General features: G+C 36.1%; 2 protein-coding genes and 1 pseudogene across 4 annotated transcripts; 2 read left to right on the top strand and 1 right to left on the bottom strand.

Annotated features, from left to right (window-relative positions):
* Positions 1–715: 715 nt before the first annotated feature.
* LOC110669856 (lipid droplet phospholipase 1) lies at positions 716–5,691 on the bottom strand. 2 transcript variants are annotated; one of them, XM_021831692.2, is made up of 10 exons: positions 5,086–5,685; positions 4,798–4,865; positions 3,711–3,781; positions 3,234–3,503; positions 2,758–2,918; positions 2,605–2,660; positions 2,305–2,357; positions 2,091–2,220; positions 1,247–1,344; positions 716–1,085 (listed from the first exon to the last, which is right to left on the bottom strand). In XM_021831692.2, the coding sequence occupies exons 1-10, from the start codon at positions 5,412–5,414 to the stop codon at positions 1,014–1,016; spliced, it is 1,308 nt and encodes a 435-aa protein (XP_021687384.2). In that variant the 5' UTR covers positions 5,415–5,685; the 3' UTR covers positions 716–1,013. The 2 variants fall into 2 exon arrangements, with proteins under 2 accessions (XP_021687384.2, XP_021687385.2); XM_021831693.2 differs by lacking the exons at positions 716–1,085; positions 1,247–1,344 and adding an exon at positions 1,711–1,962 and having other exon boundaries at positions 5,086–5,691.
* Positions 5,692–14,723: 9,032 nt separating this feature from the next.
* LOC110669791 (endo-1,4-beta-xylanase 1) lies at positions 14,724–24,654 on the top strand. Of its 2 annotated transcripts, XM_021831563.2 has the most exons (10): positions 14,724–15,166; positions 15,695–16,023; positions 18,919–19,139; positions 19,271–19,327; positions 20,072–20,436; positions 20,519–20,678; positions 20,900–21,258; positions 21,533–21,710; positions 21,962–22,498; positions 23,317–24,654. In XM_021831563.2, exons 3-10 carry the CDS (start codon positions 19,068–19,070, stop codon positions 24,433–24,435), a joined length of 2,847 nt encoding a protein of 948 aa, XP_021687255.2. In that variant the 5' UTR covers positions 14,724–15,166; positions 15,695–16,023; positions 18,919–19,067; the 3' UTR covers positions 24,436–24,654. The 2 variants fall into 2 exon arrangements, with proteins under 2 accessions (XP_021687255.2, XP_021687254.2); XM_021831562.2 differs by lacking the exons at positions 14,724–15,166; positions 15,695–16,023 and adding an exon at positions 17,564–18,824.
* On the top strand, positions 15,034–17,245 carry LOC110669790 (endo-1,4-beta-xylanase 1-like; annotated as a pseudogene).
* Positions 24,655–25,939: the final 1,285 nt, after the last annotated feature.

Here is a 25,939-nt window from a genome sequence, read left to right as displayed (position 1 = left end):
GTAAAACAATTAAAGAAAATACTTTCTTTACAAGTAAAAATTAATTTATTAAATAAAGAAGAAAAATGAAATTAGCTAAAAATAGTTCAGGAAATTCCTTTTAAAATGGGGGAAATTAATTTATTGTTTAAGAAAGAAAACAAAATCTGTTAAGAATAAAAGAAAATCAGCTAAGAATTAATTGAGGAAATTCTATTAAACGGGGAGAAATTAATTTATAAATTAAAAAAGGAAAGAAAATTAATTAAGAATTAGTTGAAGAATTTCTATTAAAATGGGGGAAATTAATTATCAGCTAAAAATTATTTGAAGAATTTCCTATTAAAAAGAGTAAAAATTAATTTATTTATAAAATTAATTTATTTATAAAAAAAAGGAAAATTAATTAAAAAATAATTAAGCAATTTTCTATAAATGTGAGTAAAGATTTTTCCTTAATTGTTATGTAAAGTAACTCGTTATTGTATTCAATATTAACGTAAAATAATAAGTCGATAATAAATTAATACATAAATTATGATAAATAATTATAATTATATTTTAAAAAAATTCCTAATTATGAGGCTCATTATTATTTTATGAAATCCATTTATATATGTACATATGCTTTATTATTAAATCATTTTATATAAATTATATTATATAAAATTACTGTAATATAATGTAATTTATCCACATTATATATCGCCACATGGAAATTTGACGCACACGAGAATAAAAAGAATAATGAATTTTTCTTATTAATTAATTTAACAGAAGAATTTTTGCTAGTGCCTGGAGTTCCTATAACGCCTCCGTTCGAAAACAATTCCTCCTGCTTCCTCTTCTTCTCTGTTTTAAATTTCCTTCTTTACCCGTGGGCGTTCACCAGCATAAACCAGGCCCAGCGAAATTTAACTTCTGACCTCACACAATGAGGTCACTGCACTTTCGCTTCAGTATGCAATTAATTGAATGGGCCATCGGCCGAGAAAAGCACCGACTTAAGTGTTACTACAACCATTATGCACCTTCTATAGGAGAAAGTTGTCAACCATGTGTTGGATCACGTCAGCTCCATCAGAATGTACACAGTAGCTTCTTACCTGATCACCAAAAAGAAAATAAACAATCAATGTTAGAGCACCAAATCCTAAGAGGTGGCCTTTTTATATAGTATACCGTTAGTTTAAGCAAATCTGGGAATAATAATCCCCTTCAACTTATGTTCTCGGAACTTTGCCTGCTAAGGAAAAGAAAACTCTACCAGAATAGTATTGTGTGCGAGCATTCTTTGTTTGAATCCGTTGAATTTAACATCAACCCGTTCCCAGTTCACTTTCGTCAAAGCTCGGATCATTTCCTCTACAGGGATTGCAAAATTATTAGATCATTATTAAAAAGTAGTTGGAAGTCTACTGTCAGTAAGATAACATGGGAGTGAAAGATTAATAAAGATCTGTCAAATTGATCTCATTATTCTCATCAAAGATCAGCTACGAATAGAAGTGCATTTAATATTATGAATAGGTTTTTTATGGTAAAGTTGTAAACAGAATCTACGTTCTTCATCTTTCTGTTCCATTGCCCTGTATTAGCACTGCTATCTTCTGAAGGCAACATGGAACCAGCCAAATCAAAGATTGTTGCAGTAGGATTCTGCAAGATCTTTGTTATTTAAAAACTAAAAAGTTCTTTTGGCTGCACTTGTGCCCAATGAAGAGTTGTCCATTGTTAAAATTCACAAATTCATTCACTAATCAGAACAGTCAGCCATAACATGAGAGAGACACAGCAAGTGGCAAAATTCATGCAAAATGGTAAGATGTACAGCCATGTCACACTATACTGATCAAGATAAAATCATTCTTGCAGGAAAGTTGCCATTCTGCTCGATAATCCATTAGCTGATCTCTCACAAAAACTTGTCCAGCGCCTCTAATCCTTTTCATCACAAAAATAACTGGAATTTTCTTCTGATACCTAGATAAACTCACAAGACCTAGAAGTAACTACCAAGTAATGTAGAGAAATAAACTTAATGCTGCCTTATATTTCTTATTAAGATGCTATTTAATTAATTAGCTTGAAGAGGCAACTACGTGGTATACCTTCCATATTAACAGACTTGCATCCATCAACTTTGGCATCCAAAGGGAATTCTTGCTGAGGGCCAGACGTTGTCGATGGTTCCACGTGCACTATATGTGGGTATTTCTCATCTCTTGAAAGATGTCGTCTCTGATAAGGCAAAAAACTTTTAAACAATCATAACAGAATTGTTAATACATAATTCAAAACTTCCTCAAGAAGCTGGAAAAGTACCTTTGGAAGCTCATTTTGCCGCCGTAAAGATGATGTGCTCCATCCTACAAGGTCTACAAGATGTCAAGTTGTCCATATAGACAGTATGAAAAATTACGAGGAATCTTTTCAGTGCTTAAAAAGGCCATATCTACTGGCTGAATATGTTCTTATATACTGCCTAAGCATCATAAATCTTGCATAAATGATAATGGCCTTTTTTTTTTACAACTAGGCATCTAAAAAAGACAAAGTTACTGATAATACTCAACTCAACTCAAAGTTACTGATAATAAATATTGTAATAGAGTAACAGGATACTGTCAAAACGTATATTTGCATAGGCAACATGACGCTCGAAGGACTGCAAAGCAGACCTGCAGAGACGAGAAAAGTTACGCAGGTAAATCCCTGGAACATTTGTGAACACAGCAAGTGTCAAAGTTTCAAAGATTATAAGCTGACACAACTCACATAAATTTAAGATCTTCAGAGTCGCTAACCATTTGAAGAAGAAGAGGAGGTTTTCCATTGTCACCATCAGTCAAGAACAGATGTTTTCCAGTTCTACCAAGAAACCATGAAATACGAGCGGCCACTTTTTCCATGGTGTAAGAGCCACAAAACAAGGGGACCTTAAAAAATGAAGCTCATAATTACCAACATGATTTGTACACAAACTATTACTTTTCCTTGCTAGTATAATGACTATAGTTCAAGTTAAATATAAATTTATTTCATCACCAGAATATCCCCCAGAAATTAACAGTATATTCATCAACTATTGCAGAAGGAAATTACAAACAATCTAATTTGAAAACTTATTCAATTGAAATAGAATCCAATGTTTAACGTGCAATGACAATGAAGAGAAACCAATATTTCAACTACAAACTTCAAAAAAGAAACTCTTCACCGTAAAAACGTCTGCAAAAAAATAAATGCATTACTTGTTTATGCCACCTTGAACCAAGATGTGGGGTAGCAAGGGTTATGAAATTCACTGGCTCCAATCCAGCAATTCTATTTTTGATTTTGTCTTCCATTCCCGTATCTCCATTGACATCACTTTTACAGTCTCCATTTCCTTGAGAAAGTTCCTTCGTGAGATCATGTCCATAGAGCTTAGCAATAGCATATCTTGCTACTAGCCCACCCAAAGAATGACCTATGAATGAAATCTTCTTAACAGAGGGGTGACGTTTTATCACTGATATAACCTGAAAGAAAGAACAATGTACTTTTACGTTGCTACCTTGGTGAGACAGCTTCAAATGGAAGGGACAATTTTCAAACATAAAGTGACGCCAGACAATGTTGTCCTACCAAACTGAAAGTATTTTGGTTCAGACGAAGTGTGGAAAAGAAATGTGGCAACTACATTTAAGGATTAAGTGAAGCAGTTTAATAATGGAGCCATAATATACCTCTTCTGCTAATCTTGCTCCCATTACGTCAACACCATCAAATGTCAATGTTCCAGAATTAGTTTTGCTGCCTGCATGAACATTAATTTTATGCAATTCATATTTGGCAGTAAAAAAAGTGCTTGCATTATCAAAGAATGACACCAAAGGCTGTCTGAATATATAAGTACCTAATTGGTTATTAGTATACAATTGTAAGCAAGAAATACTTCAAAAACAAATAAAGCATTTAATCAACCTCTAAGTTTTTGGGTTCTCAACAAGTTGACAACAAGATGTCAATTAGCTTGTTGCAATAGGAACACGAATCTAAGGCACACACACATGTAGAGAAAAGAAGAAATCAAATACACAAGATTTTATATGGTTTAGCTGTAAAGTCTATGAATGTGGGCAAGACATGAGAGAAAATTCCACTATGATGAAAAGAATAATTTACAATCGCTCAAAACTCTCCAAACTCTAATCCTAGTAGGGTTGTACAAAGTTTCTTTCATTATTTAATCAACAAGATGTTTCTTCTTTCAGTGTTTTTTTTTTTTCCCAACAGTAACTGTATCATAATCTCCAAGCTCATAGATATCTTGCACAAATTTTATGCAGAAGGTTAGCTTGTAATTAATGAGGAATTCAATTAGGCAAAATTAAGGCTCTATTCATGAAGGATATTGTTATACACAAGTATTTAAGTCCTGTGCATCTCCAGCATTTGAAGATTTACAATTATAACATGCCACACTTGTATTTATTATTTGAATTAAATAAACTAAAAGAGAAGTCATAAAACACTACAAGAATAAGATGATAAGTGAAGCATTAGCATTGCTTATATGAGTCATGTATCTGGTGGTCTATCACTTTCATTTCAAATTTATTGCTGCAAAGACTCTTAATTGTTGACATGTTCCAAACTGAAACAAATAAAATCAATTAAACTTAAAGAGGTAAATGCAAGATCTAACTAGGAACTATGTGCGCTAGGAGCTTCTACACTGTGAGTCAGCACAATAAAGGAGATCAGAGTAGTGAATTCAGTATACAAGAATTATCCAGTAGCCAAAGACATGACAAAGATAATAAGACTCACAGTAAACTATAACATCTCGGGGATATTTATTCAAGAACTGCTTGGCGGCGAATTTCCAATTCTCAGCGCTGCACATAATGCATAATTTGACCATTAATGAAACTCTAATAACAAAGTGGCTGCAAAACATTGACTAATAAGCTAATTTCGTGCATGCTCTTCAGTCTTCAAGCAACAAACAACGCAATTTGAAGTTACTAATCCACATTCTTTGAGATTATCAAAACATCATCCATTTATTTATATTCGAAAGAAAAAAAAAAAGAAACAAATCAGGAATGGACTAACCTGCCAATGATGCCATTAACCATTACAACCAGATGAGCCGGATTGGCCGGCTCTCCGATAGTATCCACCGCCGCATCAAAATTCCCTTCCTCATCCTGTTCAATCCTCAAGCATCCAATTTTCGGCAAATAGGAAGATTTAATCCTCAACTTCTTCTTCTTATTCTTCTTCCTCTCTTTCTCAATATTAATCCTGTTCTCATTCGTGTTCATCTCAGTCGACGCCGTCTCTGATCTTCCATTCGGAGCAGCAGCAGCAGCAGCGGCAGCAGCAGCGGCTTCTTGATTAGTTCGAGAACCGAGAGCTTCTTCCACCTTGAGAGAATCCATGGAAAGGTAGAGTAGAGACCCTTTTGGTTGGTATTAATATAGTTGGTCGGGGGCAAAGCGTGGGAGTCTCCATGAGGTGGGTACTTAGAAAGCGCCTTCTCGTTATCTGACGCGCATGATGTGCAGTTGAAGCAGTTATTGGCTTTTAATTGAGAAATGGGTCCCCTCAGCTGCAGCTACCGGCTACGATTTTGCAGCCTTCTTCCTTTGGCCCCACCTTATGGTTTTCCTAGAAAAGCCAGATGAGTTTTTCTTTTTCACCGCTGTGATGGCTCTTGAAGAGGGAGGAGTGTGTAAACGAAGTCAGCAGTTTTGAAAAGAGTTAGAAAATCTTGCTTCTAGAAAGGGACGGTCGCAATTCTCCTTATGAAAATTTCCTTCCTTCGCCGGCGGCCGCTGGCCAGGCTGGTTTTTTTTTTTTTTTTTAACTATTATCAAATACAAACGAGTCTATTGGATCAGAAAATGTTAGAAAGTTGCAGATTGGTCTAGAAAACCAAGCAGGTGCGTTTCAAGCTTCTCCAATTTTAAATTTTCAAATTACAGATTCAATGAAATCTTTACGGATTACGAGTTAAATTACGCGTCCCGTCTCAAAATAATAATAATTATTATGAAAAATTCTGATCAACACTCCATTATATAATTATATAATATATATAATTCTGATTAAATTCAGAATTAAAATCAATGAAAAAAAATGACGTTCAATTTAATTCGATTTCTTTTTTTATAAATATTAAATATTATTTTAAATACAGAATTCATTTAACATGAATCCAACAGTCCAATTTAATTCTGTCTTAACAATAACTTGATTTTAACTTGAAATTATACTGTTATCAAAAAAAAAAAAAACTTGAAATTATACCATGGCTAGGTATATATTTAATTAGAGTTAGTAAAATATTTTGCTAAAAGCATATTAAATTTATTTAAAAAATAAATAATTTGTATCACTTTTTTTTTTTTAAAAAAAAAAGGAAAATTCAAATGCCACATTCGGTCGGTCCAAAACAAATACTTTGCTTTCTAGATATTTTTCTTTTGTCATACTTTGCTTTTGAGATTTTGGTTGAGGCGAGTTGTTTATATATATATACATACGTGTGTGTATATATATATATATATATATATATACATATGCCCGGGAAACGTGTTCATAATTCCGTAACATTTGACGGATTATTTAGAATAAATCAAAGGAATCACGTGCCTCTAGAAGATATCAAATCATGTACCTGCCATAATCCCCCGTTTGAGAGTGTTTTATAGTGTATGGAGAGATTTTTTAAGATTTTAAATTTTTGAAAATTTTCAAATTCGTGATTTTTTAAAATATATTTTTAAATGCCTATAAACTTTTAAAAATAAAAGAGGTGATTTTTTATAAATTTAATAATTTAATTGAGTATTATTGACGCATTAAATTTTGATAGAAAATTTTTTATTGTAAAAATTAAAAATGAAAGAGTTTTAAAATTAAAAAGCTCGGAGAGACTAGCCAAAAAGATGAAAAGAATTGAATAAAAAAAAGTGAGAAATTAAATAGAAGATAATTTGACGAGGAGATCTAAAATTAGGTTGATTTCGAGTTAAGAATATTTTTTGTTTTAATATCTTTAAACGTATTAAAAAGGTTTATATTCTTCCCAAAAATAAAAAAATATAAAAAATTAAAAATTATTAAACTTTTTTACCTTAAAAATTAAAAATTTAATATTTAATTTTTATATTTCAATAAAAGTAATTATTTAATTTTTATATTTTAAAAAATATATTATTTAATATTTTATTAGTCAACAAATTTTAATGTTAGTTACATTATTATTTAACTTTTTTATTTTAGTAAAATTAATAAGTTGGTCTTTATATCTTGAAAAATATTATTATTTAGTCTATTTATTTTAATAAAGTTAAATACTTGACAACTATATATTGAAAATGTAATATTTTTAAAAATATATTTTTAGATAAAAATAAAAACTTTGCTATACGTGAAGATTAAATTTTATTTATTTTTTAATTATTTAGATATTTTTATTCAATTTTATGGGCATTTTTATATTTTGTCTATTAAAAATACTTTTTTTGAATTATTACATTAATTATTTCGAAATCTAAAGAAATTAATTAATCATGTTGCATATATAACTTATATTATTTTATATCAAAAGATAAAAAAATAAAAAGAAGATGAAGGGTGAAAAAAGTGTAGTTGCAAAAGGGAATAAATGATATGGAAAGAGAAATAAGAGGAAAAAGATATAAGTAAATTGAGTATAAAAAATAATTAGAAGAATTAAAAAATTAATGAAATCAAATTATAAGGACTAACTTTTTAATTTAACTAAAATAGATAGGGTAGATGAAAATTTAACTAGAATGGCTAATAAAAAAAATTAACACAATGATTAAATAGTTTAATGAGATTAAATAGTATATTTCTTTAAAATATAAAAATTAAGTAATTAATATTATTAAAAAAATAAAGATAAAATAGTAATATTTTTAAAAAAGTTTACTTTTAATATATGATACCAAGATAGGCCAAGAGCCCTTACCATATACCTAACTTACTCATGCTATGCCACTTCCCTCTCTTAGGTACTCTTAGGCTGTGCCCTTTTGTAACGTTAAGTGTATGATAACGGGACCGTCGCATCCAATATTACAATAAAGATATTTCTGATACAAAGGGTCCTCTTGTCTAGGCAAGTGTAGAGTATATGTATATCTGATTATAAAGGTATAATACACGTTCTAAGGTTTTCAGGAGAACAAGAAAATAATTTAGAAAGTCATAGATAAAACTGAGAGAAAACTCAGATTGAAGGAAAATTCTGATTACAACTGAACTAGAGGTCTCCTTATATAGACTGGAGACCCAAGCTTTTACAGGTAACCGGATAGCAACTAGCTACCGACACTTAAAAGCAGAAAGCACACTTATTAGACACACTTATTACATAATATGGCTGACAGACTTTTGCTTTAATCATAGAGTTGTTGACAGCTTGAGTGTGTCGTAGTCTGAGTCGTCAATTCCTAAAAAGTCTTTGGGCCACTGTCTATGCTCAACAGGAGAAGGTGGGTCAGCATTGTAGAAAGTCTCACACGCTTCAGTGTCCATTGGATCTGAGAATCTTGCCAAACTAGATTGGTCCAGTCTATAGGTTCATTTCAAGGGTCCGAATGGGTCCAAGTGATGTACAGTTCAAGTGGGGAAGAGCCAAGGGCTGATAGCCATTTATTTCGCAAAGATGCTCTGCCAACTGTTTTCTGAGTGGTCCCATAGTGTCCTTTTCATGTATAAAACCATCATAGGTTTTCCATTCGTACTCAGAGTTTTGGGACCAGAGAACTCCATCAGACCTTCGAGTAAAAGGCCTATGCATGATGAACTGTGTCTTGACAGTGGGCTGAGTTCTGATGGGCCTTTCCTCAATTCCATGGACTTCTATGATGCGTCTGAGGCTATATTACCATGCAAAGATGGGCTTGAACCATTCAATGAATCTAAACAAGAGGGTCCTATTTGTATTGTGGAGAGTATACTGATATAGTGCCACGAGGGGAAACTCTATATCCGTAGAGTATAAAGTAACCATGCACCATAGGAGCCAAAGTTCTTCAAGAATAAGATCTCTGCCAGGATGAATGCTGAAACATGTTAGGAAAGGGTTATCAGGGATGAAGAAGGATGAGGAGGGGAGCAATCCCCTCAATGTGTTTCTAGCACTCAGGTAATATAACAAGTGGTCATTTGCAAACTGGGCTATCTTTGGGATAGGCTGGTTAGGTGAACAGCCAAGAGGGAAACTGTCTGGTGTGGGAACGAGGTAGGCAGGAGTATTTGGTGAGGATGAGGAGGCCATAAAGATGAGAGGAAAAGTGAGGTGTGTTTTGATGAGGTGTACTCCTTTGGGTCTGGATAGGAGGTTTGGGATTAAGTTATGTTTTCCCTTCTGGACTGTAAATTTATACTTAGTGAACCAATCCTTTAACCTCAGCAGCTATGGTTCTGGGAGAGACTTATTTTTGAAGTCTAGAATCTTTGGGAATGATGAGCTGTCCAAAACTATAGTGAAGTGGTGCCTAACGAGATGGAATTCGAACTTTTTAATTCCATTTTTGACAGCCATGATCTCCTTATACACCGAATGGTAATGCTTTTGTGGTTCTGGGAACTCACCACTAGCATGTCCACAGATGTACTTTTTTCCTTGGATTTCTTCAATCAGGATAGCACCCTAGTGGGTGTCACTGGCATCAGTCTGTAGAGTGCGATGACCCGTACCGGGAATCTTCAGAGGTGGCGGATTTGAGGCCATTGCTTTAAGAGCTTTGATTGCTTCCGTTTGTTCCTTTCCCCAAGGTGGTGCAGTTTTTTTAAGCATCTTTGAAAGCTTGCAAGTGTAAGTGGCGACATGAGGAATAAATTTCCTGATGTAATTGATGACGCCAAGGAATTGCTGTATTTGCTTTATTGATAGATCCTTTTCTAGGAATTTCAGTAATTCTTCTGCAATGTGTGGTCCTGGTTGATATTTCCCATCTTTGAACCGCATTCCAAGGAAGTCATTGTCGGTTTGTGCCAGAGAACTTTTCTTTTCTGATAGCATGAGACCATAGGAATCCACTATGGATTGAAAAGTGGTTAACAATGCTTTGTGGGATGTAACATTTTTTGAAAATAGAAGGATGCCATCGATGTTGATGAGGGCACTGTGGAGTATGGGCTCAAATATTTTTATCATGGCCTTTTGGAAGACAGAATGGGTTGTTTTTAGGCCAAATGGAAGGACAGTCCATTGATATTGAGCCGTAGGTATGCAGAAAGCAGTTTTGGGCCTGTCAGAGGGTTCGATACCCAATTGCCAAAAACCAACTTTGAGATCAAACTTTGAAAAGATATGGGCTTCATGGAGTTGGGTAAATAGGGCTTCAGGCTTGGGTAAAGGAAACTTGTCATCTTATAAGAAATGGTTAAGAGGCTTATAATCAATCACGAGCCTCTTTTTGCCTCTTAGCTTCTCAGATCTTTTTTCCACATAAAAGGCTTGGCAAGCCCATTGAGAGGATGTGGGTTCTATGAGGCATTGGTGCAGTAACTGTTTACATTCCTCTTGAGCTAAGGCTAGGTCCGCTGGATTCATCCCCGGGTGCGATGCCTTAGTTAGGTTCACATCTTCATTGAGCTTAAATGGAAGATGGACAAAGAACTCTTAGTTTTTCCACAAGGGATGGTGGTGGTGGAACTGTGTATGAGAATCTGCACAAGATTTTAGGAGAAGTTCTTTGTGTTCCTGAAACTCTATTGAGGCATCTGTCAAAGAGTATAATTTAGGGACAGAGGTGAAGGGTTGGAAATTTCTTTTGTATTTCAATCCTTTTGGTAAGATCTTAAAATGTTTCGCTTGTTGGTATAAGTCAAATCCAATTAGCAAGTCTTTGTCGGGAAGATCAAACCCAATGATTCTAGTCCAAAGGATGCAAGTGGGAAAGAATTGGATACCAATGGGCTGTTTGGTGATTAGGCTGGTTTTGAAGACATTCCCATTAGCTGCTTTGAAATACTATGTGTGCGGGACCCAATACTCTGGAGGGAGTATGGTTGGGTTCATCATACTCTTATGGGCTTCAGTGTCAAGAAATTCAATAACACTTATGGGCCACTCATATTTGCTGAGTAGGACATGTAATGAGATCAGAGGGATAGGAATGATGTCTGGGCTGTAGGTAGGTTGTGAAGCTTGGATATTTTGGGCTAGGTAGAATGGATAATGGGCTTCAGAGTCAGACTCTGAACTTTCTGATGACAAAGATTGGGCTTGGTCAAAATCAGTATCTTCTCCAAGGGCAAAGATGGTTTCTTCATTGGGCTCATCTTGTTCTAAGAACAATGATTCAATATCATCATGCTCCAGAGAGATATGAGAAGCCTGTTGGATATGCTGTAGAAGCTTAACAGCCTTGTTGGGATTCTTGGGACAGTTTTTTGCATAGTGTCCCCGATTTCCTCAGATATAGCAACGATCAGACTTCTTTGTACTTCTTTGTACCCATTCATCTTTTTCTGAAGTATCTGACTGGCTTCCTTCCCTTTCAATGTTTGAAGGGAGGTTTGGATTCTGAAGAACCAGGATACTTCTTATAATGGCCTTTCTTCTTTGGCTTGCATTCACAATTCTTCTCCTTGCATTTGATAGCAAGGTGGGATCTTTGGCAGACATTCTTCAAAGCTTTGCTATTGTCAACAATATCTTTAAACAGCTTTTGTTGTTCACACATCTTGTCCAAGCAAGCTAATGTCATTTGGTGTATTTCTCCAATGGTTATTGCATTCATGACTCTGCGGGTGGCAATAATGCTCCGATGGAGCTCTGGTTGTAAGGCTTCTAGGAGAGAGGCAATATAAGTGTGCCACAGATTGATATCATTGTAGCCATTTAGCAAATAGTAGCACTGGATCATACGCTGATAATGTCGTTCTATGTCTATCCTTTTTAAAGAACAGCAACGCATGTCAAAAAACTCTTGACGTAGTTGCTTGCTATATAGAGAAGCATCTCCGAGGAATTCAGCAAAGATGACATTAATTGCTTGTAAGGGATTCAGGTGACAGAACTGGGCTTTATGGTATTCTCTAAGAGAGGCAAACCAATCTTGAAGCGTTCCAATGGTCCTGGATATAAACTCTTGCAAACCAATCTTGAAGCGTTCCAATGGTCCTGGATATAAAATCTCTAAGAATAGCATGAGAGTCAGCACCTTCTCTTAGCATTTGGACATCAAGCCAGGCTTTAAATTCTGCAAGTCTATCTCTCCACTTAGATGGGGGAACATCATCTAATGTGAACCATGGGCCTGAGCTAGGCTTTGACTGTTGTTGGGCTCCTGGAAGGCTGAAATCCAATATTGGATCATCTTCAGGTATTTCTACATGTGGCTCATGGGCTTGAGGAGGCCCACTTGGGCCTGTAGTACCACTGGTAGAGTCTGTGGTCGGGGAAGGACCCGTCTGTGATGAAGTTGGCAGAGGATCAGCCATGAGAAGTGTCGTAACATCCATCTATTTAGTTTCACTATCATCATTGGTTGAATCATCTTCATTTTGCGAAGAGCTATCTTCTGTCTCAGAGGGAACTGATATCATGTGTTGAAATGGTGGTTCAGGGTGCATCTTATCTTTCCCTTTGTCAATCTTTCTTTTGGTGGTCTGAGATTCTTTTGAAGAAGATAGACTTTTAGGCTCATATCTTGTAGGTGCTGGAGGAGGAATTGGTCTCTAGAATAAAGGAGATGAGTGAAAAGTCATAGGGGTAGGATCGTAGGGACTGGTGAAAGGGCCAAAAGGAGAATAGGTAGGTTCAGGAGCTGGAATGAAAGGATTTTGTGATGTGATGGCAAAGAATGGGCTGTAAGAAGCAAGTGTTTCTGTTGGTCTGTGGAGGTCCGCTTCAACCTGAGCCAGTTGTTTCTTTAGTCTCCTGATCTCAGCTTCCTTTTGTGTAAACTCCATACCAAACCGTCTTTGTTGTATTAAGGATTTGAGATCCTTGTTAAGCTGTATAATTTTTGCTAGCAAATCCTTGTGCATATTCTGAGCAAATGCAATAAAGGAATCAACTTTCTGATCAATGTGTTGAGTCCTTATAAGAACTTGATCAATCTTAGAGTCAATCCTTTGTAAAGTCTTATTTTGAACTGTTATATTCTTTATCTGCCAGTTTAGAACCTCTTCGGCTTGAGTGATTGGCGTTACTTGGCCTTTAGCATCGACCTTGTTTGAGTGGATAAAAGGTCGTGTGGAGATTTTGATATGCTGATCTCTCTGTTGAATTAGCGGGGGAAAATCCGCTTGATACGAAACATGGGAAAACATCATGCAAGGTTGCACCAAAGGTAGTGCAGGAAGTGGAGGAGAAGGCTACTGTCTTCCTTTTTTTTTTATGATTTCCAGAGCGAGCTCATAAATTGGAAGAGGCTTCTTTTGCTTAGTTTCCTAATGGATGCCTATCCATGGGCAGTTGTCAGGATAATCCTCCCTAAGAGTTTGGGGAGGCTTGTAGGAAGCTTTAGACTTCTTGGTAAGTTTCTTCCAATTTTTGTCTGGCAGAGGATGGTCATATTCATTTTTCCAATAGTTGTCACAGTAATCACAGTCTGGGTCACACATACTAGATCCTGGGAGATCCCAGGGACAATGATCATCTATCTTCATTGGATAAACATAGTGGTTATCTGGTGTGACTACCCTGATAGGGAAGCCTTTTTGCCCTTTTTCTAATGGCTAGACCATCATGGTTTGAAACACAGGTAGGAATCCTGTGGAGTGCCGAGGAGGTTGAAAGGTAGTTTGTACCGTTCCGTCAGTGTTTCTTCTAAAAGAAGATTCTGTAATCTGAATCGGCTGAGAGGTTGCATGGAGCTTTTCATAGTTAGTCAGCCAGGTCTTTGGAATGAGCTGTTCAAGCTCATTTCTAGGCAGTTGCCTAGGTATCTGAACTATGGTAGGAGTTGTCTCAGTGTCTGCTAGGACGAGCAAAGCATCATTTGAAACAGAAGGTTGCGACAGATCTACCGCATGATCCTGTAGTCTGTAAATGATTTGATGATGCAAGGTGGCCATCATAGATAATGTCACTTGTTCTGCTCCTGTGAGCTGGACTTGTACTTTCAATGCGGTGTAGAGATAAGGATCTCTTAGAGAGAGATTGTAGTTTGAAAAGAATGTTAATACCACGCTTCCAGCATAGAGAGTGGTACGACATGTTCTTATGACCGCATGCTCATATTGAAGGAATCTTGTGTCAAGGAGTGACACTCTAGCAGTTACTGGTAAGCCACGTCTCCTATGTAGACTGAGAATGAGTCTTACTGCCTCAAAGTGTAAATGAGAATATCCATCTTGTGTCCATTTGGGAATCAATGGAGGAGGAATTTCTAAGGTAATATATTATTCTGCAGAGGAAATCTGGAAAGAACATTGATCCATTCAAGAAGCTTAGATATATTCTTTGAAAAAAAGATCTCCTAGAGGCAATAAGAGATTTGACGCTTCTGGAGATTCAGAAATTAATATATATATATATATGCTTAGGTAGAATAGAAAATTTAAATATATATATATATATATATATATATATATATATATATATATTTTAAAAAATGGGTCTTCTAAACATGTAACCGCCATGTTTTTTTTTTTTTCAACCGATTTTAGCGACGTCTTACCGTATCATTTGCAAAACTTGCTGTCATGAATCACTATTACACCATAAAATTATTTGATAATTGCTACTTGATAGCCACCGCTCCACTATGAGTAGAGCAGAGCTGACATTAGAGAAATGGAGGAGCAGAGCTGTAAAGGGAGGAGGCTGACTTGGGGCCCTGACGCTGAACATGTTCCCCGTATAAATTTTGCCATCCACAAACCCTGTTTTTAATTCTCTCCCTCCATAAAGGATGTTCTTCTCTTGACCCATTATCTGCAAATTTTATTCATGATTCTCTCTCCCCATTTTCCTCTATCTCCCACTAAAACGATGAAAAAATCCCTCCCTTATCACAATTTTTTGTTTCAATTCTCCCTCCTTTTGTACTCTGCGAAATGGAATCACGGGTTCGTTTTCTTTTGTCCTATGGACCAATTGCTTTCCTCTCGCGTTGCCATCCTTTCTTTTCTGCTTTTGCTTTGGGGTCCTTTTGCAGAATCAGTTCTGGTTCCAAATCATCTTTACCAGGTACAATTCACATCACTTAATTGATTTCAAAGATCATACCTTTAGCATCGATGTTTCATTGGAATTATTTTATTCCCTTCTTTTTTTTTTTTTGTTTGCCAGTAGAGATTGGATTATGGCACGTAAGCAATTTAGTTTCAGCTTGCTTTTTTGTTTTTTTTTTACTATGTCAAGCATGTTCCGTGGCAATGCAATAAGCATGATACTTGAGCAGCGCTTAATACATTTTAACTCTTGGAAATCCTTGATTTTAACGTTTAACGGTATTTGAACTCCTAATAGTATTTCATAAACAACTTTAACATTCAATTTAGCTAGATCTGAAGCTCATGTTTGGCTCAAGATTGAACCAAATTCAATATCCTAATATTTAACTTGAATATGTCTCTTTTGGGGGCACTAATATGGGTTTACTTACTTTTAACATTTAACATTTATGTTATAATCTTTTCCATGTTCTGTTTAAGTATATTTTGAGAAGTATTTTGTACGTTAATCACTGATATATACATTCCCCTCTTTCATAAGGCTGCAAGCAAAGGCCATGTTGCTGCTGGAGAGGATAGCATCATATTGAACCTTAGATTTGAGGATGGCCTTAATAATTGGTCTGGTAAAGGCTGTAAAAGTGAACTACATGAATCTTTGTGAGATGGAAGAATCATTCCACAATCATGACACACAGAAAAGTTAAATGGAATTTAACAAGAGATCACTGGAAGAGTGCAGCAACATGTTGCTTATCAGGTCATTGCACTAGTTCAAATATATAGTGGCAATCTCACCAGTGCTGTTGTGCAGGTCACTTTGTGGTTTCAAGAACAAGATCTTTGTGAAGAGTACATTGCCATTGCCAAGTTAGTCTCTTTCATGTTTTCTTATTTTCAAATGGTAGTATTGACAGAAATTTATGTGTCGTTTTGAATGATTTGTGAGCATTTTTATTGGTACTGCTTATCATATCAAGATCTGTTTCTTTCTGTTTTAATGTTTTTACTAGATGTTTGCATAGTAGCTCACGGGAAACATTCAAAGATTGGGTACAATTTCAGGGGAGTTCCTCCTTAATGGTTCCCCATCTTTAGCTGTAATATGTTTAGAAGGTCCACCTCTAGGCACTGACATTCTGACAAATAGTTTATTTGCAAAGCATGTGGAGAAGATCCGTGCTTCATCCCGACCATTTTCCAAGTTTAGTCAGATTTTGCCCTCGCATATACATGCACACATGCTCAACACTTGATTCTTAAATATGCTACATGAATTGCTAGGTGTTGGATTCTAAGCTTTTAGGATCTAAGTGTGTTCTTCTTTTGCTTTCTAGAATTCACCTTTTGGAGTGAATATGGTTGAGAACAGCAATCTTGATGATGGCACTACTGGCTGGTTTCCTCTTGGTACCTGATATGTCTCTAAATAGCCGCTGCATCCTGGTAACCAATCATTCAGATTCTTGGACGGGTCCTGCTCAGATGATAACTGATAAACTGCAACTCTATTTGACATACCAAGTATCTGCTTGGGTTTGAATTGGTGCTGGAGCAACTGAAGCTCAGATTTTAAATGTTGCACTTAGCGTGGATGGGCGGTGGGTAATTGGGGGTGAAGTTGAGTCTAATGATGACAAGTGGCATGAAATTGGTGGGTCCTTTAGAATTGAGAAGCAGTCATCCAATATTATGGATTATGTTCAAGGTCCTGCCTCAGGTGTTGATTTAATGGTTGCAGGAGTTCTTACCTTTCCTGTATACTGGAAAGAAAGGTTTAAGTATTTAAGGGAGAAAACAGATAAAGTAATGGCAAAAACAACTTTTTAGGTATTTGCTTTTGATTGATTCCCCATAAAACAAAACTGAAATCTCGATCCTTTTGGACATTGAATAAGTTGCCTTCTTTAATTTGAGTGAATGTTTCTCTCCTATTCTGGAAAGGATTTATATGAGCTGTTTATAGTCATTAATGGGACATGCTATTATGCACTCTTCTACATTAATTTCATTCCAGCATTACAGTTACCAATTATAGTGTTTCCCTATCTAACAGCAACCTTCAATGCAAAACGAATCTTAGTTCTTGGCTTCTTGCAGTCTTACCTACCTGCTTCTTTAGCTATTCTTTACATTTTATTCTGCAATCATAGAATTTAGTCAGTTGTAATTTTAGAAGATCTTATTTGGTTGGATAAATTATGGAATAAATTCTATAGTTAGATGATTTTTTTTTTGTTCATGATTATCACATTGAGGATGAAATTGACATTAGTTCAACACCAGAGAAATGCATACAGCAATTTCTTGACCTCAAGGAGCAAGGTGCTCCAATGGGAGGAATTGGCATTCAAGGGTATATTGGTGTTCCAGTAGGACCCATTGTTTGTTCTGCTCTGAACAAATTAGGAACTCTTGGTCTTCCAATCTGGTTTACAGAACTTGATGTGTCTTCTGCTTATGAGTATGTTAGAGCTGATGACGTCGAAGTAATGCTTCATGAGGCTTATGAACGTCCTGCAGTTGAAGGTGTAATTCTCTGGGTGTTTTGGAGTTGTATATGTCCAGGAAATATGCTCAACTATTGAACGCAGATGATAAAATCAATGTGGCTGGTAATAGATTCCTTGCTTTTAAGAAAGAGTGGCAGTCTCATGCTAGTGGATGTATTAACCAGCAAGGAGAGTTCAAATTTTCATGGGACTTGCAACTTCGAAATGATTTCCTCTTCAAAGATAGTTATCAAGACATTTATTGTTGACCAGGGTGAGTTGCCACTCGTTTCCATCGCATTATAGACATTTAGGCATTTGTTACTAGCAGAGTTCACATACTGCTAGTGCTCATTAACATTATGAATCACCAATTGGCTGCTATTTTCGTTGTGCAATTATAGAAAGAGAATGGAGGTCATGCCTTTCTTGGTTGCAGTTTCTCATAGCATTTTCTTTAAGATTGATGGTTCTCCATTATTACATCCAGCCATACAATAGCTGAGATGATCTTATCAAATGGGCAGAATTCCTAGACAGTACCAAGGGTGTTTCTTGTATCTTTTGCCCAAAATCAACTTTTCCTTGGAAAAGAGATCCGTAATTTGGAATTAGGCTGGGATTCTTTGGCTTGCCTAATCCTGAAGAATCTACTAAAACTGTGACAAACTTATTATGTGAAGTGAAAAAAATGGTAGAATTTGCTTGAACAAAGAGTACGGGCCACCATCTCTTTGGTGCGAACTCGCAGTCTATGCTTAGTAATTACCAGCATGTGCTCAGAAATGGATGATGATGTGTAATTCTTATTCCAATTCTGCAGCTGATCAACTTCTTGTAGAACAGTTACCCAATATATACATGAAACTGTTAAGCCTGTAAATTTGAAGGATGGTATTTCAATCAGGCAAGTCAAATATCGAAAGCCCATCGTCACCTAACGTTACATAAAAACCAAAAAGACATTTGCCTTGTAATCAAAGACTTCATCCAAGAAAATAAGAAAAAGAAATGATGTTCAAATCAATAATGGAGCATATCCAATTCCAAACCTCTAAACCTTCTATTCCAATTCAAGCATTCAAGGATAATAGGTTTACCCCAGTCTGCAAGACAAAGCAATTGTAGTACAAGAGAAGTCTCAATTCTGAAGAGCCTTAGCCTTGCAGAGAAAGATAGGTAGAAAAAAAAAATCAATTGGTGGATTTTAAATTTATTTTAACCAAAAAGAAGTTGGGGGACAGAAATATTGATCTCGTTTGTTAATTTTTAGGTTTGATAAACCCCGACAAAAGACAACCTGGGAGAGGGACAAAAAGCTCCGTGGGTTTTTCCCTAAGGAATTTGATTGACTGTTTGGTGGAGTTGGCGCCGCGCTTTTCGTAGACTACACTTGAAAATCTCGAAAACGATGCGTATAAAATGAGGAGGTTCTCTGCATGGTGCTTCAGCAATCGAGCATCCAAGACAAGTCGCAGGCAAAAACATCCCGAGGTACTCATTTTTGTTCTCTCCGCATTAAGAATATAAGAAACCATTTTTTATTATACTATTTAAGGTCAAAACATCCCCACCTTTGTATTTCTCTCGTAATAGTTGTTTTGCTTGATCTTTGTTTTGGGTAGATACCCACTGCAACCATGGAGAATCCACAGTTGAATAACGGCAACAAGAAGTCAGAGGTACAAGTTTGATCTGTGTTTGGCGTTCTTTCCTTTTCTTTTCTTTTTGTTGTAATTTTAATGCATTGGGTTTTCTTGTTAAAGTTTTGATGCTTATATTCTTTTCTTGTAGTTTGATGGAATGCGTTTTGCTGTTTATAGAATATACCATTTTGCATTTTAATGAATGTTGCCACCCAGTGTTTTGACGTTGTATGATTTAAACTTTCTATATAGACAATTTTTTGTCCAGGACTAGGGATTAATTGCAAATAAAATACTAATGAACAGAGTGAGTGTTTTTCCTTTTCTTTTCTTTTACAGAGCAAATAAATTTATTCAGATTCGAATTAATACTGGGAATCATGACCAAGTTTGTATACCTTCGGGACTGGGATTTGAAGTTGAAATTCCAATGACAAGAAGGAACACAAATATGGCTGTGGGAAGCCAAATATTAATGTATACATGAATTTGAGTGGGATTGGTTTCTCTGATTGTCAATTATCAACTTACTCAACTGCCAAATTTTCACCGTCTTCTTCATGTTGTGAATCTTTTTGAACCCTGCTGCTATCAATTATTTTGCTTATCACTTGATGCAAAAATTTGATCTTATCATCTGAGCTTTTGTAGTGTGTTAGTTTTATATGAGTGTGGAGGTGAAAGATTGCTGTTCTACACTTGTATTTAATGATTTAAGTAATTTTCCTGTATTAGATATTTCCTGGTCCAAGTTTTACTGACTTCTGCTTTGTTTGACAGATTGTAAATGAAGGCATGACTGGTGCAAGTAGCATCAGTGCCACCAATATCATAATGAACCATGACTTCTCTGGAGGACTGCATTCTTGGCATCCAAATTGCTGCAATGGCTTTGTGGTTTCGGCAGAGTCAGGTCACCCAGGATTTGTGACAAAGCCAGTTGGTAATTATGCAGTTGTCTCAAATCGAAAAGAATGCTGGCAGGGTTTGGAGCAAGATATCACAAGCAGGGTTTCTCCAGGTTCCACATATTCAGTTTCTGCATGTATTGGGGTATCAGGACCTATGCAGGGACCAGCTGATGTACTTGCGACTTTGAAACTGAAATACCGAGATTCACCAATTGACTATTTGTTCATTGGAAAGTAATGGATTTGTTGCTTCATTTTTTTGTGTTTCTTCTTTAAATGAAACATACAAATTGTGTTAACAGAGTTACATCTGCAGAACTTCTGTGTCAAAGGAGGGGTGGGAAAAGTTGGAAGGCACATTCACCCTGTCGACCATGCCCGAACAAGTTGTTTTTTACTTGGAAGGGCCTTCTCCTGGAGTGGACTTACTTATAGAATCAGTTGTTGTTACATGCTCCAGTCCAAGCAACTTCAGTGTAATTTTTCATCTTAAACCTATTTTGCTTCTTAGTCAAACTTTAGACAAAGAGATTTGTTCTTTTTCCTGAACACAGAATTTTTTTTTTTTTTTTTTTTTGATGATTAACAAGGTTTAGAAGTTCTATTAAATTTTATTTCGTTAACAAATTAGAAGTGTTTCCACTAATTTGTAATGATAATTTTGAAATATTTTTTTCCCTCATTTTGATATGGAAAGAATACATGCAATCAATGTGACAAAGCTGGAGATGGAGATGCAAACATCATTTTAAATCCCAAATTTGAGGATGGCCTGAATAACTGGTCTGGAAGAGGCTGCAAGATTGTCTTGCATGATTCTATGGCAGATGGGAAAATTGTCCCCCAGTCTGGAAAAGTTTTTGCATCTGCAACTGAACGCACCCAGAGCTGGAATGGAATCCAGCAGGAGATAACTGGAAGAGTGCAGAGAAAGCTAGCTTATGAGGCCATTGCTGTGGTTCGGATATTTGGTAACAATGTTACCAGTGCTGATGTGCGAACTACTTTATGGGTCCAAACACCAGACCTCCGAGAACAATATATAGGAATTGCCAAGTTAGCATTTTCCCCCTCTATTTAGTCTCCGTATATAACTATGTTCCAGTATTTTCTTAGTTTATCCTCCATTCTTATCATATGGCTTTATATATTAAATTTGATAAGGTAATTATATCATTTATGCATGTGTGGTATTAGGTTTTATTCAATTATATCATTTTCATCAATCAAATCAAATTATCTAGAATTTGTAATATAGTTGATCATTGATATAATCAGCTCCTTCACATTTTCTTGAATTGCTTTAGATATAGCTTTTTTTGGTCTGCAGTCTACAGGCAACGGATAAGGACTGGGTGCAGTTGCAGGGAAAGTTCCTTCTGAATGGGAACCCTAAAAGAGTAGTGATTTACATAGAAGGTCCGCCTGCAGGCACTGATATTCTTGTCAACAGTTTGGTTGTAAAGCATGCTGAGAAAAAACCTCCTTCACCTCCTCCAGCAATTGAGGTTGGTTGAATTGAGAAATTTAAATATTAAACTTTTCTTCGGTTTAATCACCAATTTGTTTTTTGAATGTATTATTGAAGAAGAGTCACAAGGGTTAAAGCATTAGAAATTGATCGAGTAATTAGTTTTAACTTCAAGATTTTTTACATGGTTTTACATAAATATTTCAAGCTCACTGGAATTTTGATGTCTGCATTAGTCAGTTGGATCACAGGGGTCTGAAGCTCTAGAATGTGGTATTTATTTTGCAGAATCCTGCTTATGGAGTTAATATAATTCAGAATAGCAATTTGAGTGATGGGACAAATGGGTGGTTTCCTCTTGGTAATTGCAATCTCAGTGTTGCAAATGGTTCACCGCATATACTTCCTCCGATGGCAAGGGACTCCCTTGGACCTCATGAACCATTAAGTGGTCGTTACATCCTGGTCACTAAACGCACTCAGACTTGGATGGGCCCTGCTCAGATGATCACAGATAATATCAAACTGTTTTTGACATACCAGGTATCAGCTTGGGTTAAGATCGGTTCTGGAGCAACTAGTCCTCAAAACGTGAATGTTGCACTTGGAGTGGACAGCCAATGGGTCAATGGGGGGCAAGTTGAAATTACCGATGACAGATGGCATGAAATTGGTGGTTCCTTCAGAATTGAGAAGCAACCATCTAAGGTCATGGTTTATGTCCAGGGTCCAGCCCCAGGTGTTGACTTAATGGTTGCTGGACTTCAAATTTTCCCTGTTGACAGAGAGGCACGATTCAAACATTTGAGGAGGCAGACTGACAAGGTAGGGTGCGATAATTACCATGGTGTTTGATTAATTATTTACCTGGAAAACATGTCAAACAAATTAACACCAAAACGTATTCCTGGCCTACTGCACAATTCAAACTGGGTAGACGTTCTTTCAAAAATGTTAAAAGCAGCCTAATAAGAAATATTCAGAGGACTACTTCCTATGCAGGAAATATTTTTCTTTGGACCATAACATAATCATTTGTGTCATACACTGCAGTATTTGACATTAGTCAACATAAAATTGTTGCAGGCAAATTTAGTTGATGTAGGAAATACCAGTAATTTTAGGACTACTTTTTTTTGGAAGAAAAATAGGAAATAATGTTTTATTCTATTTAGGATTTTGTGTGATTTGCGATTCTTAATTAGTGCTGGATTAAGGGTTCCTAATCCTAATGTTAGCAGGATTCCAAATACTCTATATATAGGCATAGGTTCTCTACATATTTGGTAGATTTTTTATATGATTGACAATTGTGTTACGGTGATAAATTGTGAATGTGTTTTTCTACAAATTGAGAATGTGTTTCTCTATCATTTAGAATTTGTTTCCCAGCCCTAGTTCCCCATAGCTCTACTGGTTCTATATCAATTTGGTATTACAGCTTGTTCTATCTCTGTTTAGTATCAGCTTGTTCTGCATCGTTAATACTGCCCCACGACGAAATATTAAAGCATTTCGAAACTAAGCATGCATAATTTGAATATGACATTTAAACTGGGCTCTTGCTTTTACTTGACTCATCAAATTCCTTTATTTACCACCTCATCTTTGATTTGAAAATTTCTTACTTTTCTGCAATGCAGATCCGTAAGCGCAATGTCACCCTGAAATTCTCAGGTGTGGATTCAGGAAGTTTACTTGGTACATTCATTAAAGTCAATCAAACACAAAACAGTTTTCCCTTTGGTTCATGCATGAGCAGGACGAACATAGATAATGAAGATTTTGTTAGTTTCTTTGTGAAAAATTTCAACTGGGCTGTTTTTGGAAATGAATTGAAATGGTATTGGACAGAGGCACAGCAAGGGAACTTCAACTACAGGGATGCTGATGAGATGTTGGACATGTGTATTAAAAACAACATAGAAACCAGGGGTCATTGTATCTTCTGGGAAGTGGAAGGCACCGTCCAGCCATGGATTAAAGCACTGAATAAAAATGACTTGATGACAGCTGTTCAAAATCGTCTAACGGGCCTACTTACTCGGTACAAGGGAAAGTTCAGGCATTATGATGTGAACAATGAAATGTTGCATGGATCATTCTATCAAGATCGGCTGGGTAAAGATATCCGAGCAAACATGTTCAAGACTGCCAATCAGCTAGATCCATCTGCCACCCTCTTTGTGAATGATTACCATGTTGAGGATGGAGATGACACCAGATCATCTCCAGAGAAGTATATTTCACAGATTCTTGACTTGCAAGAACAAGGTGCTTCTGTTGGAGGAATTGGAATTCAAGGACATATAGATAGTCCAGTTGGGCCTATTGTCTGTTCTGCTCTTGATAAATTGGGTATTCTTGGTTTACCAATCTGGTTTACAGAGCTTGACGTGTCTTCCATTAATGAATATGTTAGGGGGGATGATTTGGAGGTCATGCTTCGAGAAGCTTTTGCTCATCCTGCGGTGGAAGGTATTATGCTCTGGGGATTTTGGGAGTTGTTCATGAGCAGAGACAATGCTCACTTGGTTAATGCAGAAGGTGAACTCAATGAAGCTGGTAGAAGATACCTTGCTCTTAAAGAAGAGTGGCTAACTGGTTCTCATGGGCATATTAATGAGCAAGGAGAATTCACATTTAGAGGATTTCATGGGACATACAAGGTGGAAATTGTTACTCGTTCCAAGAAGATTACAAAAACATTTGTTGTTGATAAGGGAGACACTCCGCTGGTGGTGTCCATAGACTTGAAGTAAGTTCTCAAGTGATTGCTGCTGAACAAATTAAAAAGTTAATTACGTTTTCCTTGACGTCAAAAACTTGTGTAAATAAATTGAAATGTTCAAGCATGATTATTCACACAGTATATTAAAAAATTTACCCAAAAAAAAAAAGAGTTTATATTTGTATGATTGTATCTTCAATGTAAAATTCATATACAATGAATAAAAGTGTTGTGTTTGGTTGTGACATTATATATATTCTTTTCGGTTTGCATTGTTGAGTATAATACTAATCGGATTTATCAGACCCAGTCTGGTCCGATGTGTTGATCTGGGGAATCTCGGGTTGTCTTGAATTAAATTGGATAAAAATTGATTAAAAAGAACCAAGTGACCTTGTGAATTATTGATTCAATCAGTGAATTATTAATCTGATCCCTCAATCAACTTAAGACTGGAGTTGAGTCTGATAGCACTGTGCTTTTGACTTGGTGTTAACCACATTAAAGGGGCTTGTAGGAATGAAAGGGCTCTATTTTAGGTAAGAGATAGAAGTGGGTGAGTGTAAAAAATGAACCATTCCAATAATAACCCCATAACATAAGCTTAACACGGGCCCATGTCCAAACCACTCTGGTATATGTCCAAGCACAAGAGGGCTTAGCCACAGCCCAAACAAGAAGCAGCAGAATGCTTTTTAGTCGAGCGTGAGGCTGCTGTTCGTGAGGCTTGAGTGGTAAACCTACTTATGTCCTGTTATAGAACAAGAAAGCTTAACTGTTATGGGTAGAGATAATGTGCAATGAAACAGAGACTGGAATTGACAATAGACCAGCAGTCCAATTATGTTTAAGCTAAGAGTAAAGTTAGGTGTGTTCATATAGAAATTGGGACCATCTTGATATGTTTAAAGATTCTACTATCTTATCAATCAAAACACAAGTTGCCTAACACTTAAAAAGAGTCTTTTTCCTACTTTGAAACAGTAGCATCAGCCCATCATGCAATGTAAATAGTTAACCACTTCCTTAATTGAGATTAGGCTGTAAATTATGGACAGATTAATTAAATTATGGTGTGCTAGCAGCAATCATTCACGCATAGACTGATATGTAGAGAGATCAACATCAAGTCGAGTTTTTCAAAGTTTAGAGGTTGGAGAGTAATAATTTTTTCGATAAAATTTAGAATAAACATTTAATTTCTGAGGAAAAAACACACACATAGAGATGGTAATTAATTAACTGATAATGAATAATTAGCGAGGTTTATTGTGATTACACCAAAAGAAGGGACCCTCAGAGAGACAATCCAATGCTATCACATCATTTTGATAGACTCCCACCATCTAACTGATGTGAAGTTAGGGTTAACAGTAGTATGAAGAGGAGGCGAAGAAAATGAAAATATATAAAATATAAAATAAAACCACCGGTCGTAGAAATAGACGATGGTTGAGAGAGAGGACCCCAACACAGTCCCATCTCTGTCTGAAAAACTAGGGTTATAATGGGGTCCGACTCCCACATGGGAGCAT

This window comes from Hevea brasiliensis, chromosome 12 (assembly GCF_030052815.1).
Source record: "Hevea brasiliensis isolate MT/VB/25A 57/8 chromosome 12, ASM3005281v1, whole genome shotgun sequence".
NCBI classification, from domain to species: Eukaryota; Viridiplantae; Streptophyta; class Magnoliopsida; order Malpighiales; family Euphorbiaceae; genus Hevea; species Hevea brasiliensis.
Note: the sequence above shows the minus strand (reverse complement) of the source record. Positions and strands in the feature narration are given on the sequence as shown.

Coding starts and splice junctions, on each gene's coding strand:
- LOC110669856 (XM_021831692.2), bottom strand. CDS start 5,414: ATGGATTCTCTCAAGGTGGAAGAAGCTCTCGGTTCTCGAACTAATCAA. Junction 4,866..5,085: donor GTTAATGGCATCATTGGCAG/GTTAGTCCATTC, acceptor CATTATGTGCAG/CGCTGAGAATTGGAAATTCG. Junction 2,221..2,304: donor GGCAAAATGAGCTTCCAAAG/GTACTTTTCCAG, acceptor TTGCCTTATCAG/AGACGACATCTTTCAAGAGA.
- LOC110669791 (XM_021831563.2), top strand. CDS start 19,068: ATGAGGAGGTTCTCTGCATGGTGCTTCAGCAATCGAGCATCCAAGACA. Junction 19,328..20,071: donor ACGGCAACAAGAAGTCAGAG/GTACAAGTTTGA, acceptor TTTGTTTGACAG/ATTGTAAATGAAGGCATGAC. Junction 21,711..21,961: donor CACCTCCTCCAGCAATTGAG/GTTGGTTGAATT, acceptor TTTATTTTGCAG/AATCCTGCTTATGGAGTTAA.